Raw genomic sequence first — 22142 nt, forward strand, 5'->3', positions numbered from 1 at the left:
TATGCATGAAGGTATACCAAAAACAGTGAGTATCATAGTGTGAACCGTCGGCTTTCTCTTACAAGTGCACTATGTAACTCTTGACGCTTATTCAAAACAAAGGCATAGTTTGATGATGCTAAGTTTGAGCACAGAATCTTGGGACATGTGGTCTTCACCACACACAGCCGCTGGAAAAGAAACAGGATAGGACTCATGTTCATGGATGCTGTTATTAACGTTAACGGTTTGGAGCTGAACGAGGTCGCTGGAGCAATTGCTAATGAGAGACGAGCGCGACACGGCTCGCGAGCACCGGGACTTTTATTATGCCACAGTCGCCGCCGCCATTTCCACCTTTCTGGTCATGAGTATGAGGTAACGCAGCTCTGTTTATCATACTAGAGACATTTGAGTGTGTTTAAAATGATGTTATGACGTTACTCTGTGCGTTTGCTCGGCGGCTGCTATGACACTTCAGTGAGAGTAAAGCATTACCTGCTTTTCTGCTTTACCGAAAACCAGAGGGTAATACATAGGGGTGTGACGAGACACTTATCTTACGAGACGAGACAAGACACCAACTTGGGTTCACGAGAACGAGACGAGATTTTTACATATATTTTTAAGAAATCCACAATGATAAAATAGTAAAATAGTGATAAAAAATAGTTTGCAGTTGCATTTGAAATGTTTTAACTAATCGTCTTGTAATGAATACCATTTCATTTCTACTTTTTCCAAGTATTAATTATCATATACAGTAAAAGACAGCAATTTGCCTCACCTGTCTTCCTTCGTTACCCTCTTTTTTGCTCCTTATTTAGTCTCCTTGTGTTTACTGTATTCTGTGTTGCGATCAGCTCGTTCTAGATGAGCTAATGGAATTGAAGCGACTGTTATGATTATTCACCTGAATTAAAAACTTTTTGTTTCTATAAAAAGCAAAACGAGAGTGGAGGTGTAATATATCTCGTCACGCTCCTAGTAGCGCAGATATGACACGATTGACAGGCGACACCCTCACACGTCCCGGTTCATTGGTTAAAAACAAGCCATCACCTGCTGTTAGCATCCCATTGACTCATTCATTTTTGAGTCACTTTGACAGTGAATAACTTTACATCTGAGGAGTTTAAAGACTCCATTTGTCCATTGTTTATTAATAAAGAAGCATGACAATGCATAAAAGGCTTCATTACCTTGTATCTTACACTATCGCCCCGCAGAAGCTGTTTTTGTAAAAATAGGCTAACGATTGCGTCATAACCAACGTGACTGTCGCACAGTTGAGAAATTATCGTATAGACAGGAGGAGACGCTCGGAAGCAATCTTTTACTGTCTATGAGACAGTCGGGGGACGTGGAGACATAAAGTCTGATAAAGTCAAGGGGGAAGAATGGGGAGAAGCCCATAGTGAGCCAAAAGCAACGGGACAGAACTTTTAAACGTGATTCAGATTTCACTTTCCACATCTACTAGAAGACCTACAGCTGTCAGACAGGTTGCTCACGTCACATCTACGTCGTCAAGCTCAGTCTGAGCCTGCGTGAACTGCTCAGCCATCAGGAAGTGAGTGCTTCTAATTGACTACATTTTCCGTCATTGAAGTCTATGGGATCGCTGTGTCCATTTCTTTTACTGTCTATGGTTAAAAAGGCAATCGTCTCACGATTTACAAATAGTTGTAAACATTTGTGACATTGTAAGTACTCAACTGAACACAATATATAACACTGGCCTAGTGGTTTTTGTATATTTTGCTGATTTTTTTTTTTTTTTTACATGTGCCCACTTGAACCGAATGTAAGCAGCTGACAAAGAAATCAGATGCCCGTCTATGAATTATATTCAATATTGATTTAAAGTTAATCAAAGAACAAAAGAAAAAATAATCACCCACTGATCTTAACTGAATAACTTTTGTAGCTAGTTTTAACTATATTTAATTCATACAGTTAAGATTAACTGATTATCATACAGATAACGTTTGACTATTCAGTTTCTGTACCTGAATTACTGTAAGACGTGAAACCAACTGTTCACTTGTATTCAATAATGTTTTAAATTGATGTTATTAGGCTTGTAGTTTTTGCTGTGGAATATCAGTTGCAATCAAGAATTGTAAAATTTCCCTGGTATCTAAAAATGTTTTCACTTATTATGTTACAGCAGTCAAAATAATGAAAATAAAAAATTATCACACATTATAATCTTTCACGGTCTATGGACCCCCTAAATTAGCCTTGGCCACACCCAGGCCACCCCATGTATGAAAGTCTAGTTCTGCCACTGCCTCTATCCCAGTGGTTCCCAACCTTTTGTCCCTAAAGTCCCTGGTAGTTTATTTTTTTATTTATTATTTATTTTTTTGCTCTTTTTGTGTCTACACCCTTAAAAATAAAGGTGCCAGGAAGAACCAAAAATGGGGTTTCACATACCCCTTTTCCACCAGAATGAACCAGGTGCTTGTTTAGAGCCAGTGCTAGTGTCAGTTCTAAGTTGGTTTGACTTGAGAGCCTTTAAGAACCGGTTTGGCTTTCCACAGGCTAGAGAGCCACCACTAAGGCAGGTTTTACGTCACTGTACACGTCTCATCTTTCTCGCTAGCGTTTTAGCAATGCTAGCGAGGGAGCGGGAAATACAAACACATCAGGCTTGTTCCAGATGCATCGGTGCTGCACGGACCTGTCCGCGTATGATATCAAAATGCCGCGTGATCGATTCAAAAGCATAAGGAGTCGTTTGCACTCGCTGTACTTTGATGTCATACAGCAATCGGTCTGCACAGCACAGATGCATCTCGAACGGGCCTTCCCTCAATGGCTCATGGCTTTATGATCCTACATCGGCATCAAAACGCCGCGAATCCAACGCATTCGTGCAGCTCTCCATGATTTGTATAGATGGAGGTTACAATCAAGCAGCTGTTAGCTTGATTACCTGCTATTTAAAAAATGGCCGGTCACAAGTTTGTGTTGTAACGGTAACGCCGTCCCCAGCCGCTGACGCAAGAGGTTCTTACTTCTAGCCCAGCAATGTTTTGGTGCTACTTAAGAACCACTTTTCCTGGCTCGGAGCTGGTGCTTTGGCTGTGAAAAGACAAAGAACCAAATGTGAAACTAGGCTCTGGCACTGAACTAGCACCAGCACTGCCTTGGTGGAAAAGGGGTAACAGTGATGAACCATTTTTGGTTCCCCAAAGAACCGTTTTGTGAAAGGTTCTTTAGAGAACCTTTTTTTTTTCTAACCATTTTATAGTCTAAAAAAGTTTTTGCACTACAAAGAACCTTTTGTGCAATGGAAAGGTTCTTTAGATATTAAAGGTTCTTCATGAAACCATACACCCTGCCAAAGAACCATTTAAGAACCTTTATTTTTCAGTGTGCTTTATCTTCAGTGTCCCATCTCTGTCCTCTGTTACCAGGAAAATGGCCCTTAGGGAAAATGTTGTTCTTGGGGGACCGTCCTGGTGGCTAGTTCTTCTAACTAGCGCGAAAGCCCCTCAAGCAAACTAAGAATGGGAAAGTTTGCCATGATGGAGTTTTTTAAGGTGAAGGATGGTAGTCAAAATGGAGAGAGTAGAAGAAGAGGAAGGAGTCTGCTTGAAAGAAAGAGTGGGAAAACAAAGACCAAAGAGCGGGTGGGAAAAAGAGGAAGAGACAGAAAGGGGGGAAAGTATCTTTACATAAATTACAGCAGTGCTGACCAGGACAATAGAGCATTGTTCAAGCTTGAGAGTGTATACACAGCACAGAGCCTTTGTGTCAAACTTCACGAACCCACCCCTACCCTGATACTGTGTGTGTCTGTGTGTGTGTGTGTTTGTCTATTGTTCACTTCAAAGAAAGCGTAACAATGTGTCTGTCTTTTTAATTGTTTAAGCTCGATCCTGTAGCTGAAAACAAGGGATCAGTGTGTCCGATCTAAATTCAAGTTGTAGTTTGAGTCGGTCGGTGTGTGTGTGCGCGCGCACAGGAGCATTTGAGGATAAAACGGAAGCGATAACTGCTAAAGAGTCATGATTTCATGACAACCTATACTTTATTACAGGAAGCATCTTTAACAGGGACCCTTTCATTAACTTGTTTCCTTTTAAATGCATAACATGGCTCAAGTTTTGCCCAAACTTGTAAAGTTTATGCAGCTACAGCCTGACTGTCTTTAAATCAACAATGAAAAGAAACAAAAAGAAACATTTTAAATGCATAAACATTTTAAATCAAATTCATACATTGACTCAATATTATACCATTTCTGTAATAAGCGTTTTGTTTTCTATATTAATATGTTTGTAATTTTTTGCATAATCTTTTATTTCTTAAAAAATAATAGAAATAAAAATATTTTAACTAGGGCCGGGACTTTAACGCGTTAATTAAGATTAATTAATTACGGGACTTTAACACGCTAATTAAGATTAATTACGCAAAAAAATAAATAACATAATTTTAAACACACTTATTTTTGCAACGTTATTTTGGAACGTTTTTCAATGAATGAGTTTCGACGGACCAATTATACTGGAACACCAACTAGCGCTCATGAGCATAGTTCACGAGTCACGACAACAATAAACCATAGTGAACATAAACGAAGAAGCTGATGAGACCGCTTTGCTTGGCCCCGTGGATGGGAAATTTTGTTTTTTTTAAACGAAAGGATGGAAGCGTCGAACAAGAGCATGGTTATGTGCAAGCTATCACCGCAGCACATCAAGCCTCAAATATCACAAATATGCCAATCCTAAACTTAATGGCAAACATTGCACTGGTCTGCTGGACTGAAATACATAAACAATATTTTGTTGATTAAGCTTATGTATTCAGTCATTATTCAATGGTATACTAAAAATACATGTGAAAAATTACTTCTCATTGTTCTCAGGTCAAATATTTATATGCAATTAAAATGCGATTAATTTTGATAAATTAATTACAAAGCCTCTAATTAATTAGATTAATTTTTTTAATCGAGTCCCGGCCCTAATTTTAACACAACTGTTTATTAATGTTTCAAAAAAAAAAATCTATGTCATGTGGAACCAACATGCAGTTGAAAACATGAAACCTTATGATCGTTTTTATGATGAGGCATATGTTTCGTTATGGAAGTCCAAGGAAAATATACTTATTTTTATTCTTTTTTCTTGATGATTACACCACGTATTAGATCAATTAATTTTATACTTGAAAATTATATAAAGGATTTTCAAAACCATATAAAAAGAGTACATTTTCTAAGAACTTGGTGCATGTTTAAAACTGTATTTTTAATTGTTTTTTAATTGTTAATTAATTAACCCCTTACCAAATAACGACATTTTTCAATGAAACTTCTCACTTAAATTTCTATGGTGGTAATATAATTTTTGAAGAACAAAATTGCACTAAATAAGAAAAAGAGCAGCCCTTTAACTATAGCAGTCTCGGACTTGCTTTGAAATCCATAAGGTACGGCATAAATGCATATGGGATTCAGAAAACTAAAACACACACACACACACACACACACACACACACACACACACACACACACACACACACACAGCCCCTCTGGAGTCAGCCGTTCTCATTATCGTCAATGTGAAATTACTGTGCATGCTAAATGGATGTATCTGCGGTTGTTAGACATTCGGTTAAAAGCCTCTCTACTAGATGAAAATGGCCGCTGCTGTGGTGTGTGTTACTGAAATGGCTGTTATGGATTTATGGTTATGATTAAACGTGGAGCCAGAGACGCTCTTTAAAACGGCAGACCCACTCAAGCCTGAATTTAAGCTTGTCTACCTCAGACCTGCTGCTCAGATTCTGGGAAGAGATTCATAGCTTAATAGCTGTTATAACATGGCCTGATGCTAATAAGGTATGCACAGTATTATAGGGCTCAAGCTGTGTTTCAGGGTGTTTATATTCATGTGTACAGGACATAAATGATGTCTGTGTACAATTTAGACTTACCCTTCTTTATTTACATAGCATGCTTAAAACACTAGCAGTCATCATTTTAAAGGTGCAGTTAGTAATCCTTTCTTCTTTTAGGTAGAAATTTATATATATATATAAATTATATATTAATAATATAATATAATAAATTTATATATATATATATATATATATATATATATATATATATATATATATATATATATATATATATATATATATATATATATATATATATATATATATATATATATATATATATATATATATATATATATATATACAACAATTTTACTGAAAAATTACAGTATTTAGTTAAATGGGGCTTATTTTTTGTTCAGTTATTGATGATATTTAAAGGAAATAGATCTGTTCAAATGTGGTGAAATGCTGTCGCCCTAATCGGAAACCTGAATATTTTGAATATTTTTCTGATTCATACTGATTTATATATATATATATATATATATATATATATATATATATATATATATATATATATATATATATATATATATATATATATATTATTATATTCTTAAATTATATATATATATATATATATATTCTTAAATTATATATATATATATATATATATATATATATATATATATATATATATATATATATATATATATATATATAATATATATTATATAAATTAGAAATATAAATAACTTAATTACAGTCAGAATGCAGTAACTACACATTTTGTCAAAATTGTGTTATGACTGAACTAAGGTCTCTTATGATCTCCGACAGGTTCAGCTCAACTTTGCTCCAATTCGATGAAAACTGAGTGTGAAAATTGACATCAAATGACATCAAAATTCCGTCGTAAAACTTTGAGGCCTTTTTTTCAGATTCAGTGTTGGGACACTTGCTGCATTTTGAACTACTTTTTCAAAAACCTTCTTTGACTGCAGTTGGACTACTTTAAAAGAGTAGCTTGACAAGCCACAGATTGCCGTAATTTAATATCATTATATGCCAGAGACCGACTTCATAAAAGACTTTTAAAAATACTCTGAGAACTTTTAATTTGCTGTAAAGAACAAAGGAAAAGTGTAGTGTGATGTAAATTACACACATTATCACCAACATCCAGAATGTTTCATAATCAGAGCCTCAACTTTTTTTTCCCACTGAGGAAATGTCAGCTCGTGTTTGAGCGGTTTGATGCAGCAATGTTGTGGAATTTTGTTCAAAACGAATATATGCGGTCATGCTTGGATCACACTTAGATGAGCTGAAAGCAAATATGACCTCCAGGTGTGTAAATAATGTTGTGACGGTGTAATCATGTAAGTTTATGAAGTGTGAATGTTTGCTCAGAGCCCATCTGACTGCATCAGAGTGTCCATCATTTGTGGAACGGCTCACAGTCGGTCCTGCCGAGCTCAGCATTAACGAGCCCGTTCCAGCTCCTGCTTGCGCTAATGGATTAGCCATTCCATCGGAGTCAAGCAGTCTTTTTATGGCCCAGGGTTACGTGTGTATTTGTGTTTTGTGAGAGCGGTCTAAAGCATCGATTCAGCGGTAGCAAATTTAGATTTCTCTTTCTCAGTGTCAAAGACATCAGTCTCCTGTTTTACTCTCTCTCTCTCTCTTTCCCTCCAGCACTATCCACAGACGATGGACCCCCCCTCCCCTGTATGAAACTACGAGTCACTGTGTGCTGTCCACCGAGTAAGTACAGTCCTCTCTCCATCCCCTTTTTTTTTTTGTCCACACTTTTTTCCTTGGGAAAAAAAAGCATGTCGCCCCCCCACACACACCCTCTCACGCAATCAGACATGCCCCTCTCTCTGCACGCAACCGCTCTCTCTCTTTCTCTCCTTCTCCCTGCCTACCTTCTGCAGAATTGTCCTCTTCCATTTTTTTCCTCTTCTGATAATACATTTTCTTTTCCCCTGACTTATTCTATAATTTTGTTTCCGTCATTTTATTCTTTCTTTCTCAGCCATGTTTTAAGTGCAGAATAAAATAGTCAAATGAATGCTTAAGAATGTCGTAATTGTCACCTTCGGTTGCTGAGAAATAACACATTTAGTTTAAAATGAGAATTTGTTACAAATTTTTACACTTATACTTGAATATGAATATATTTAGCTATGTGCAAAAAAACATACAATATATGTGCTATTACTACTAGTAATAATGATGATGATGATGATGATGATGATGATAAACTTTAATAACACATTTTAATCGATAATAAACATTTATCATAATAAAAAAACATTTTTGAAATTTGAATATTTTGTAGATTCAAAGAAATTGTGTATTATTATTATTTATTCTTGAATTTGATATGTATACAACACAGACCGTATACAATAAATCTACATTTGTTTTTTGTGGCAGTATTATTTATCTACAAAATATAAATGCAAATTCCAGTTAAATAATTATAATTTCAATAAAATGAATTCAAATTTAAATATTTGTGTTTATATATATATATATATATATATATATATATATATATATATATATATATATATATAATATACACACACACGTATATAAACCACATATACCTGTGTGTGTGTATGTATTTATATATATATATATATATATATATATATATATATATATATATATATATATATATATATATATATATATATATATATATATATATATATATATATGTATATATATGTATATATATATATGTATATATATATATGTATATATATATATGTATATGTATATGTGTATGTGTATGTATGTGTGTATATATATAAACATTTATATGCATACTCGCACTGTGTGTATGTGTGTATGTCTCTCTCTGCATGTCTCTAACACACGCAGACACGCACACGCAAACACGCACACGCAAACACGCACACGCAAACACGCACACGCAAACACACACGCAAACACACACACACACACACACGCACAATCACATATATGTATATATGTGTATGTATAACAAATTTTTTTACAAATGAGAAATTCTCAAATTTTTACATTAATACTTGAATACACGTATATTTTTTATGTGCAAAAAAATATAATATATCTACTAGTAATAACAATACATTTTATATATTTAATATATAAAATTAATAAATATATAATATAAATTATATATAAAATTATGAATTTAAATGTGAAATGTATTTTATATATATATACCATTATGTGCGTGTTACTGTGTGTGTGCGTTGTCCTGTGCGTCAAGCAAGGCTGGCTCTCAGACCCCTGCAGTTATGTTGACCTTCCGCTCGGCTTGGCTGATGCAGGATCAGCAGGGAATGCCGCCCAGTAAGAGTGGGAATGGCAGTCCAGTCCGTAAGCCGTCCGACCCAATTCCACCTCCTGCTTCACACACATGCACATACACGCACACCAACTCAGAAGCTGTCTAACCCAATATCCAAGTCATGCCCTGGCCCCAAACCTGCCTTCTGGCCTCTCGCAGTTCCTCAAACTTTCCATGGCACCATTTGTCATAATGCAGCTATGAAAATGTTTTCGATTTCTTACAGGTTAGTTTGACTGGAGATCAGTTGCACTGTATTTACATTTCTCAGTTGCTGAGTTAAGTGGGTAACCATTGCATTTGTTCCACATAAAAGTCAAATCAAACAGAAACTCTGTTGTGAAATCACATTCTTGACGTCTTTAAGGAGACTGAGTGTTGTGTAACCTTCACTCAGAAATCTAGTTTGCGGTCGGGGCAGAAAATACTTGTGCAATCGATTTGAAATATTTGTATGTGAAACATCTGTAGCAGAGAATGATCTGAGGTGGATGTGTCGTTTATTTTAGGAGCAAATATTTGATAAGAGAAGATGGAGTTTTTTTGATGTTTTGAGGAACCAAGGGTTCTTCATTCATTCTGACTAACATTTACTTTACCCGTGGAAGATACTAATAAATGCGTGGAATGACAACTTTTCTTCCTCGTCTTTGCACATTTTTCTCTTCTCATGCTCTCGCTTCAGATGCTCCATCTCTTTCATCCATCTCTCTTTCCCTTTCTTTCTATCCATTTCCCTCTTTTTCTGTTCTCTGACCGAAACTAATCCAGACTAAACTGTAGCATCCCTGCTTCTCCCTCCCCTCCGTTTTTCTTTCCCCTCCTTGTGTTTAGTCTTTCCTGGAGTGGCACTAATCTTCCCCACTCTGTTTCTTTTAGTCTTTTCCTCCCCTCCCTCATTTTTATGATCTGTCGTTACCAGAGCAAAACTAATCAGAGTCTTATCCACTACACTTTCCCTGAGTTTGGTCTCTCTTCAAACCCTGTCCATTTCTGGAATTCTGCTCATCTTCTATTCCATCTGTGCCTTGCATCATGTTCCTGAATAGTTATAGACACGTCTATTTATATACATGTATAGTCGACCATTCTCAAAGCATTTTGGTTGATAACGCTGATTGATTGATTGATTGATTGATTGATTGGCTGATTAACATAAATATGCATTCTTGCTTGTCAGCTTTGTCAATGGATGGTGCACCATTTCAGTTTTTAGTGATTTTGACTGTTCATTAGGGGTATGTGTTAAATTGTATAATAAAATATAATTTTCTATAATATTATGTAATGTATAGGGCCAATAATATTTTTAGATAATATCTTAAATAGTAAAAATGTAATATAATTTTTTCCAGCATTATATAGATATAATGCTAACATACATTATATTAATCATATTGTTTTTTGGTCACATTATTATTATTATTATTATTATTATTATTACTATTATTATTATTACTATTATTATTATTACTATTATTATTATTACTATTATTATGAAGAAAAGTATTTATTTATTTTCCTACAACATATGTGATCCTGGACCACAAAAGTTTTACATCATCTGAAAGATGAAAAAAATAAGCTTTTCATTGGTGTATGCTTTATTTAGGATCCAACGACAACTATGAAAATCAGCACAAAAAAACCCGTAATCTTGAGAAAATTGCCTTTAAAGTTGTCCAAATGAAGTCCTTAGCGATGCATATTACTAATAATATATTTTTTATATATATATTTACAATAAGACATTTACAAAATATATTCATGAAACATGATCTTAGCTTAATATCCTAATGATTTTTGGCATAAAATTAAAATTGATCACTTTGACCCATACAATGTGTTGTTAGCTATTGCCACAATATACCTGTGTGACTTATGACTGGTTTTGTGGTCCAGGGTCACATATTTTATACTATCTTCATGTATTCACTTCTATACAAACTGCTCGTTTTAGTTTTTATTCTGTTACACATTTTTGGTCCGAATTTCAACACCCTTTCATCACTTGTCTAAAATAAGCGTTCATTTAAATCCAGCAATTTTGTGTGTATATGTATTTTCCTTCCCCTTCCTGACTTTAGCTTAAATGTATTCTTTTCTATAAGCCTACAACAAACCTTTAAAATGATTAATGTCTGTGTTTATTATCATTATTTGCTTTTATATCTCTCCGCATTCTCCACCACTTTTTACTTTCAGCCCCTCGGTCTTTTCCGCATAACTTCTTGCACACCTTCACAACATTTTCCCCGCACTGTTTTCCTCTGATCATTTGTATGCAAAGTCGAATGAAAGGAGAAGTAGGTGATGGGACTTTGCACCAGGGCATGTTTTGCACAGCTGGTGTTTGTTCCTTCAGGTAGTGCCACAAACCCACTTCAGCTCCTTCCTGTGGCAGGTCTTTTATCTGACAGTCCTTGTTTGACTGAGGGTCCTGTCAGACCAGGAGCGTTAGCCTCAGAACCAGAGCCGTGGAAACAACACAGCAGCCGGAGCTAAATCTCAGTCACGCGGCACCAGCAGCAAGCTGTATTTAAAGTTTAATTAAGTAGAGCTCGTTTTGCTAGGTCATTTGAGCCGTAATGACCAGGCTCATGGGGGAACCGAACAAGCTAAGGACAGCACAGAGATCAGTAATACCAGAGGGACTCGTGTCACAACTACATATGCCGCGTACTGTCTTTTGGAAGGTTGGTTAACTCTGTAAAATAAGCCTTTTATTTGGTTGCAATGTGTTGAAATGTATGTGAATTATTAATATATAGAAAACAACTGAATGTAGCGCTCGTAGACCATGACGGATTCTGCTGTTCATGGTGTGTAACAGTCAAATGTTTCCCCTCAGAACAACATCAGTCTCATGCTCAAAGGATCCCCAAAAGCTGCCACTGTGTCTCAGTTAAATCAGTCCCCCTCACTCGAATATGTAGCAGAAAGCATCAATGCTCATTAAAAAAAAAAGAAAAAAAAGCTTATGATGTTTATACCTGATTTTTGGTAGCAAGAGACAGCACTGAAATCACAAAAGTGCCCCCGAAACAACAAACTTGCCAATGTTCTGTCTTGATGGAGCGGCGTCTCGTGGAAAACAGCTCCTGGGTGCGTGCCCTCCTCTTTCATCCTATTCACTTTGCTCCGCTCCCTGCACTTACTCGGGGCAACTTGTCAAAACATTAATTCTGCTGTTGTTTTTTTTCTCTCCCCTCCTCTCCCTCATTCAGCGTCTTCCTCAGTCCTTCTCTCCCCCGCTGTGTAAAACCATTTCAGTCAGTTCTACTTTCTCTCTAATTGATCCCTGTCTTTTTCTACTCTTTTTAACTCGCTCGGTCCTGCTGTGAGCACACCATTTCCTTTTCCAGTTTCTGTCCGTTTCTCAATCTTTTTAATTGTTTTAAAAAAGCCGAAACTCTGTCCGTTTTGCACTGCCCACCTCGGTGGATACCTCGTCCTCCCCCTTTTATTCACCTCTCTCGCCTTGTTAGATTTGTCATTCACCAGGGCGTTTTTCCTAAGCGCAAAGAAAAAACACATCAATTCGGTGCCTTTACACAAGTGCAGGTTTCTCCAGCAGTGACCGTTTGTTCGGAAAATATAAACAAGAAAAATTACGGTTTCGTTTTCGGGAATGTCAGTCGTATTTTTCCGTTTAGCAAGAACTTGTAAAATTGAAGAAATGAATGAAGCTTGGAAGCCTTCCTTTTCTCTCTCTCTCTCCCCCCCTGTCTGTTTTCCATCTCTCGCATCCTTTTCCTGGTCGTTCTCTGCATCATGCCATGGTAGCCATGTTTTATGCAAGGAAAGCGCAACTGCAGCCATTTTGTGCTTGAAAACAAAAAACTGCCATTTTGTTGAAGCAAACATTATCTTTAATTTCAATCAGGGAGAAAAATAAATAGTTTTTAGATGTTTTGTCCAAATTATATTTTTTTTCTTTAAGACTATATTTATCTTCTTTTATCTTCTTTAAACATCAGGTTCTTCTTCTGTTTAAAAGGACACGCATACTGGCATAAAACTCTTTTTATGTACGCTATGTTCTTTACAATGGCCATTATAAAAGAGAAGACTGTTCATAATAATATAACTACTTCTTCATCCTAGTTTTATTCAATGCCTGATGATGGTCTTGTTTCATTATATTCCTAATTTTACCATTACCGGTACTTTATAAATGAACATGGTTCAATAAAGTAAATATAGGTTTACTATATGTACTATAGGTTTATATATATATATATATATATATATATATATATATATATATATATATATATATATATATATATATAATATACACACACAGTCAAATATAGTCAAAACAGTTGTCAAAAACAGTAGTCAAAACAGTTAGTTATACATCCTAAACTCTTTTTTGTCGAAGCATTTTCACACACTTATCATGTGAACTAGTTTAGTAATCAAATTCATTTCAAAAATCCTTCTTCATGCTTTCCAGTATTCTAATATTTGATTTATATGCTGTGGAATAATTGTATACTGTACAAAGAACATGATACATGTACTATTTCAGGGGTTTTCAAACTTTATGATGCCCAAATATGGGGATCCCCTTCCTAAAATACATCTATATATTTGTATAAAAAAACATTTAAATTGTTAGATAAATAATAAGTGTGACATAAATACAACACATTGTTTCCAAACTTAAATTGGCTATACTTAATGTTGTCTGTATGAACCTGAAGAAAAACGTTTTCAACGAAAATGTACTTGTTTAAGCAACTTTCATAATGTAGGATCTTTCATAATCTTAGAACCTTCTGGAGGACCCATGTACTATTATATATATATATAATACACACACACACACACACACACACACACACACACACACACACACACACACACACACACACACACACATATGATTAAGCCAAAAAATGTTTAGTTAGGGTTTCATTGTAAAAGCATTGTTTATAATTTTTTTTTTTTTTTTTTTTTTTTTTTTTTTTTTTTGTAGTTTACTTATAATTTACTATGACTTGATTCTGTATGTTTCTATTGATTTGATGTTGATTTATAGTCATTTTCTTTTAAGGTAGTGTCCTTTTATCTGTTTATCGGTTTTATCTCTGTTTGGTCAAGTGTTAAGGATGGGTTCAAGTTAAACTGACTTCAAATGCGTTACCTTGATTGTGTTTAATGAGCGGCCAGTTAGCTGGCATGAAATGCTTTTGGAAAATGGACATGTCCTGTGGTGTGACCTGCTGTACATCATCTAAAATATTGTAAAACATTTTTCCAAGTGTTTTATAATTATTATACATGCAGTTTACATGACTAGATGATTTGAAACTCATTATCATTTGTCCATTTAACTACTGGTGACAAAAAGCTGTTGTACAAGCAGGACGATCACAGAATCATAATTCAAACCTAAAAAGATGTTCATTCATTTAAAAAAAAGTGAATATGTCTACTACCCATTTGTCTGTAAACTTTTCCTCTACTTTCTATACTTGCTCTATAGTTTTAGCCGACACATTTCTGCTCCTGTTGAGTCTACTACGCTCCGCTCTCATCCATACCTGTGATACCTCTCTCTCTCTCTCTCTCTCTCTCTCTCTCTCTCTCTCTCTCTCTCTCTCTCTCTCTCTCTCTCTCTCTCTCTCTCTCTCTCTCTCTCTCTCTCTCTCTCTCTCTCTATTCATCTTTTCTCCATTATGTTTCTCAGTCTGACCCCCTGCTGAGAGAGTGACACTCAGACACAACCTCCCTCCTCCTTCCCACTTTCGTCTCTTTCCTTTTGCCGTCTGACCTTCTTTCAGGCTCTCGCCTTCCCTGTGCGTTCTCCCTCTGCTTTTCTCACACTTCCTCCTCTCGTCTCTTCTCTTCTCTGTCTTCTCCTGTGTTTCGCTCCATCACTCGATCTTTGTTGCTTTTGTGGCCCTTCTCTGTTCAGTCTTGTATCTCTTGCTCCTCTCCCCCCTCTAAATCTCTTCCCCCTTTCACAGTTCTTTCTCTTGTTCATCCTTCCAGTCCACTTTTTTGTTTCTTGCAGACTCTTTCATCTCCTTCCACCTTCATTTTTTTCACTCTCTTTCTGTGCTCGCGACCTTTACGAGAATTTGCATTGGGGATGTATTTTGGGTTGCGCAGCCGTTAGTAATTTTTCAGTACGTTTCTCCCTGAGTAATGGTAAATGTGTCTCTATCTGTGTTTTTTCTCCTCATTTGTTTTCAAGAACGATGTTCCAAGTTGTAGTTCTTCAAAAAAATAAAATAAAAAAATAAATAGAAAGCACTAACACCTTACATGTCTCTCGCTCTCTTTCTCCCCCTCTCTCTTTATATCCTTTAGCAACAGCTGGGTCATCAAGACAAGAAGGTTAGTGTCTATTGCCATACACCCTACTTCTAAAGTCATGTGGTTCATTGTGTAATATAAAAACACATAGATAGATAGATAGATAGATAGATAGATAGATAGATAGATAGATAGATAGATAGATAGATAGATAGATAGATAGATAGATAGATAGATAGATAGATAGATAGATAGATAGATAGATAGATAGATCTCAGTACGATTGTTAAAATATTTTTAATGAAGTCTCTTCTGCTCACCAAGGCTGCATTTATGCTATTATATATATATATATATATATATATATATATAATAATTATATATATATATATATATATAATTATATATATATATAATTATATATATATATATAATTATATATATATATAATTATATATATATATATAATTATATATATAATTATATATATAATTATATATAATTATTATACAAAAGTTGTATACAAATTGTATACAAAAAAGCGGTAATATTGTGAAATATTAAAATATAAAATAACTTTTGTGTTAGAATATATTTTAAAATGTCCTTTGATGCTATAAGCTGAATTTTGAGCAGCATTTGCCTTTAGAAAATTCAAATGCAAAAGAACAGATATTATCTGATATATAAATCTTTTGCAACATTATAAATGTCTATATGGCCACTTGATCAATTTAATGCATCCCTGCCAAATAAATATATTAATTTGTTTAGGTTATTTCCCAACAAATACTTAAAATAAAATTCTTACCGACCCAACACATTTAAATGGCTTATTTCAGATAAATGCTGTTCTTTTGAACTTTCTATTTAAGAATCCTAAAAAAAAAAAAGTTGTTTCAACATTGATAATAATCATAAATGTTTCTTGAGCAGTAAATCATCATATTAGACTGATTTCTGAAGGATCATGTGACACTGAAGACTGGAGTAATGATGCTCAAAATTCAGCTTTGCATCACATGAATAAATTACATTTGAAAATATATTCAAATAGAAAACAGTTATTTTATATTTGAATAATATTTCACAATATAACAGCTTTTTTTGTATTTCTAATAACATAAATACAGCCTTGGTGAGCAGAAGAGACTTCTTTAAAAACATTTAAAAATCTTACCGTTCTAAAACTTTTCACTGAACAGTTTCCACATAAATAACACGTTTTTCTTAAGTGTATACGTGTGTGAATTTTGATGTATTTATATATAATATATACAGTATATACATGTAAATATTTCTTAAGTGTATACATGAGGAAGTGTGTATTTTTATATACATAAAAATTATACACAGTACACCCACATATATTATGTTATATGTAAACACACACTTTTATTTTGGATACAATTCATCAATTTGACATCACAAAAATTAACATTATTATTTAAAACCAAGTATAAATCTCAAGTTAGTGTTTTAAATGTATTCCAAAATAATAACTAATGACAGTAACAATTCAAACTATATTTGATTTGTGAACTGATGTTCAGCTATTCTTTTTAATCAATTGAATTCCGGATCTTCGCTTTTCAAGCTCAGTTAAAGCTCAATTGCTCACAAAAAAACAAAGTTAATCAAAAACCCGCTGTCAGCAAGTTTTCAGGCCATTTCAAGTTTGATTTTGACGTGACCCAAAGCATTGATTACTTTTTAATAAGTCTTCCCATTAACGGATCATTTTGTTGACTTGTGAACCAGCAAACAAGAGGCGGGATGGATCATGAGGAATGGAATTTTAACATTTAATGTTTTAGAAAATTTAACAGAATTTGTTTGTGGTCGTCACACCATTATATTTATCATTTGAAAAATGTAATTATTATTATTTTATTTTTTGCATGTGTATCATTTTTTATGACCGTGAAATCAGTACTATTTTTATACGTGCAAAACTGCATTCTCTAATGTTGTTAGGAGCAATGAAAGGGGCCAGAAGTTCATCACCCCTGTTCAAGATGATGATGTGGATGCTAAAACAATTAAAAGTCCAACCTAGGTCCATAAAGAAAAAATCATACAAACGGGGATTTGGTGCCAATATATCATGCATTCCAAATTTCTTGTTTATGTATATATTTATATTTATTTGTTTTTCTATGATTTTCATAGCCACTGAGAGACCATCACACAGCAGTTCTGTCCATCCTGTGACAGTCGGACGGCGACTTCTCCTCCTCATCCCCCTCTTCTTGCCTCATTTTCTCTAATATCTCCTCTTAAAGCATAAAACCTAAAACAAATGCTCTGTTGCAGCATATTCCTCCATAACAGTTTGCATTACAGTAAATGCTTGCGCTCTCTCTCTCTCTCTCTCTCTCTCTCTCTCTCTCTCTCTCTCTCTCTCTCTCTCTCTCTCTCTCTCTCTCTCTCTCTCTCTCTCTCTCTCTCATATACTCTTTTGCTCTGTCATTTATGTCACGCTATTAATCTCCATCCCTCTGTTTCTTTTCTGGCAGTCTCTCCGTCCACTCACAGTGGCTCCTTACTGCTGTCTGCTCCCATAAAAGTTCTCTCTGTAACAGAGCGACACTAATCTACCTTCAAAGAGCTTATCTTACTGTTCATTTTCTTTTAATCCATCTGTCCTTAAGAGTCAGACATTCCTTTACAAGCCTCTCCCCCCTCTGTCCTACTGTACAACAAACTGAGCCAAAGACGAGGAGGAGGATGAAGCTCCCCGGTCCTGCTGTTTGTACTACTGAGTGGAAGATCAGGGACAGAGAGACCATTCGTATGTGTGAGCACTAACATACACAATGATCAAAACCTGGGGGGAAAACTATATATTTTTTGAATATTTTTTCTCTTAGAAAAACAACAACAACAAAAAAACATTGAAGCCAAAGCCAGACCACAGCAATTAAAATGATTTTGCTGTATAGACTTTATGCAACCTGGCAGGACTCTGGAATATCCTGGATTGTTTTTTGGTTTTTTTCTATCTTGAATGTCTTTTGAATTTATGGCGTTCGGAATCATGTGCGACTCCTTCTCACCGCTGTGTACGCTGCCTGAGTGACACGGAAAACACAGGAAACAAAAGAAGTACTTCCTGTTCATCTTTTGTGAGATGCATATGGTCAGTCACCAGCCAGTATGAACTCTTCTGATTGGTCTTCATGTTTCTTGACTGCAAACTTTGAAAGCCTTCTGATGCTTCATTGGGCACTGCAGCTTTGGATGACACGATCACTTTCATTCCCCCGTTCGCATAAATATTTGTGGGTATGTGACGATATATATAGCTCTGGAAAAAATTAAGAGACCACTTAACAATGAAAAATCAATGTTAAGTGGTCTCAATTTTTTTCAGAGCTATGAAACACTAAAATGTTCATGAAATTCCAAAAAGAAAAAGAAAAAAAAGGCTATGATTAATAACTATAAACAATCTTTTTTTTCAGTTAGTCTGAAATAATATATTGATTATAGAGAAACGCTTATGTTTAGTTTTTTTGTTTAACCATTTGTATCTTTTTTTTTCCTTTGTTGTAGGGGGGAGGTTTTTTATTAAAGATATTTTCTTTACTAAATGTTTAATTTGAACAGTGAATTTTTAGTATTAGTATTGTTTGTATTTGGGATAACATATTTGGTATTTAAGGAGATCAAGAAAAATAGCCCCAAATAAGAAAAAACTGAAAATGTTTCTATTTAAATAAGTTAAATATTTTTCAAATGCATTTTTTTTTTTAATAATTGTTTAAAATGAGTATTTTAAACATGCAATTCAGTTGTAACAGTGAAGCATTTTTCCCCCTTTTTGAGTTCTGCGTGAATGATAAATGTTTTGTTTCTGTTTCTCTCTGATGATTTCTGATGTTGTGTTCATTCCAGATGCAAATAAGGTTTGCCAAAACAGAACAATCAGTTTACAGATTTATTTTCTTTGTTTGACATGGTATGTAGGTATTTGTTTTGTTTCTTTGTAATTTGAATGTTTCACATTTTTGTGAAGTGGTCAGCTTCTTCTGTGAAGAACTTTTGTCATAGCTCATTTTTCTGCGGCAAAATGAACTACGGAAATAAATAATGCTTTTCAAACATTACAGCCTCTGTTTTTTACATTCCAGTTGAATGTTTGTTATTTGAAGATGAATCTGGAGACCGTTATATGAGAGCTAGGAAACTCGGCTATTGTTTAGTTTAGTTTGTATTATTTATTTTATTGTACAGCGATGTCATTTCTTCTAGGAATTTAAAAAATTCTCATCACTATGAGAATTATTCCCATAAGAATAAAATTGTTTGTAAATGTTTAATGGGGCAGATTAATTTCAGCTTTTAATAGAGTGCAATGCAATATTGTGATAATTGTAATTATATTACAACTTTATTTTAAAAAGTGATATTCAGTGCATATCAGGAGGTCTGTTTGTCTCCTCTAGATGGCATCTGTTCCACACTAAGCCACAGAAATCATATTTCTGAAACGGGACAGTTACAGAGATGAGGTGGTGTGCAGTTATGAGTCACCCACGTGAACAAAACTGTTTTAATATGCCCGTTAAGTACCCGTATGTTTAAGTAAAAGTAAAAATAGTAATTTAATAGTGTATTGACTATCATCATAATGGAAGCAAGTTAAACTATAAAAATTTTTTTTAAGTACAATTGACTTGGATGTTTAAGTTATTTCAACTTAGATTATGTTAAACTGACTTAAAAAAATAGTGTATAACTTATTAAAAAAAAGTTTAACATTTCTTAACTTATTTTGATGAGTTAAAACGATGTAAAAACACGTTGTCATAACTTATTGAACATGAGACTGAATTTTTTGCAGTGTACTCTGGACCTCATACTATCTAGTCTATAACACCACTTTTTTTGGAGTTAGGTCCCCACAACTTTATTATTACTAAACCTTTCTAAATCTTAAAAAAGAAGCATTGGTGTACTTAAAATGTATGTGTAATTATAGATCTGCAACTCCATAATGCTTATTAATTTCATTTCAAATAATGTGTTATGTAAATCAGTATTGTCACAGCATATCTGCTGATTTGTTGATACAAATGAGTTCTTAATTGTCAGTGCTGGTGTGTGTCAGTCTGTTTCTCTGTTATTGTGCTTGACTTACATTAAATGTCAAAGAAAGTCTAAGCTGATAAAACTTTATGTAATTTTCACATTCAATTTAGTTTCTTAATTTATTTACAGTACTGACCCTAAAAATACAAAGCATTTTAACCATCAAAAAATGAAGTGTTCAAAATGTTTGAATGTCCTATGAAAGTGTTAATGTGTTAGTGTTTTTATTTTTTATTTTTTATGTTTTCTGAACATAAAAGATATTCACTATCCTATTCAATGTACATAAGGACAATAAATGCAACTAAAACACTTCAAAATCCAAAATATTAGTTTATGAATGTGAAGATACACTTCATTCATGTGTTTCTTAGCAAACATGACTCCTCTCTTGGTAAAAAAAAAAAAAAAAGATTTTTAGAAGCAACATGTAAGAATGTGTATAACGCAGATGTCTGTCAGTCATGGATGGGAGTATCCTGGTTTTGGTGGTTTCTTCCCTTATATGTATACTACCCCCTTTAAAAAAAGATTTGATATGGAGATATGATTATAGTGAGACTATGGCATTGATAAGTAGGTTGAAACTCGATCAGAAAGACACTGCAAGACCTTGTGTTCTTTTGCATGGTTATATACAATAACCATGGTGAAGCATTTACCATATATTTTGCAGATAAGTGCAATGTAGCTGCCTGTGGGGTCCACATCATGTTTCATATACTCAAAAGGCAAATTAATTTTTATAAAAATCGCAACACTTTTGCTATGTGGATGATGAACACTGTAAATAGCTTTCCAACCACGAATGTCCTCAACATGACTAACATTATTTATACCTTATGCGTCTCTTGAAGAAATACAACAGATGCTTGTAGTTCAGCAGCCACTTTTCAATTTTTTGGACATCAGCAGTGTCTCTAATTCCACAAGTGTTCCATGTGAGAAGTTTCAAAGATCTGGCCATAGTCTCTATATGAAAACAATCCAGAAAAGAAAATGAGCCAGATTGAAGCATTTCTCATATTATTTAATCTGAAATATCCAACCACAATTTTTTTTTTTAAGTATTTGTAACAAATATAATACATAAATAAATAAAGAAAGAATCTTAAATGCGTCTCTTAAGTTTTCATGCGTGGTCAAGTGTTTGATGTGACAAAAAAAGGGGCACTCCAGGCACTTACCATAGTCAACTGTTTTTAAATGAAGGGAAAAAACATTGAGAAAAAGTCAAACTCATTAAACAATAAAGCTTGTGATATATTAAAAGTTCACAATAAACATATTATTTCAGCACTATAACGTCCATTTGAGGCAACAAAATGTACACGTTGTATCTTTTATAATAATTGAATTTAAACAAAGAGACAAAGAAATACAGAGACATTGAACCTAAACTCAATTAACAAACTAATTGCAGACATTCATATTGACTGAAACACACACACACACACACACACACACACACACACACACACACACACACACACACACATATATATATATATATATATATATATATATATATATATATAAAGATCTTACTCACCTTTTTGATGTTTGG

At 34.2% G+C, this 22142-nt stretch overlaps 1 protein-coding gene across 1 annotated transcript in view; it reads left to right on the forward strand.

Annotated features, from left to right (window-relative positions):
* si:dkey-246i14.3 (ephrin A4) overlaps positions 1–19590 on the forward strand; it is a 68242-nt gene extending 48652 nt beyond the window's left edge. Inside the window, exons 3-5 of the mRNA XM_067448782.1 lie at positions 7546–7614; positions 15533–15559; positions 17651–19590. Coding sequence (XP_067304883.1) covers positions 7546–7614; positions 15533–15559; positions 17651–17748 — 194 coding nt within the window. The 3' untranslated portion in view covers positions 17749–19590. The remainder of the gene's footprint in view (positions 1–7545; positions 7615–15532; positions 15560–17650) is intronic.
* The last annotated feature ends 2552 nt before the right edge of the window (positions 19591–22142 follow it).

Source organism: Pseudorasbora parva, chromosome 7 (genome assembly GCF_024679245.1).
Source record: "Pseudorasbora parva isolate DD20220531a chromosome 7, ASM2467924v1, whole genome shotgun sequence".
Lineage (NCBI taxonomy): Eukaryota > Metazoa > Chordata > Actinopteri > Cypriniformes > Gobionidae > Pseudorasbora > Pseudorasbora parva.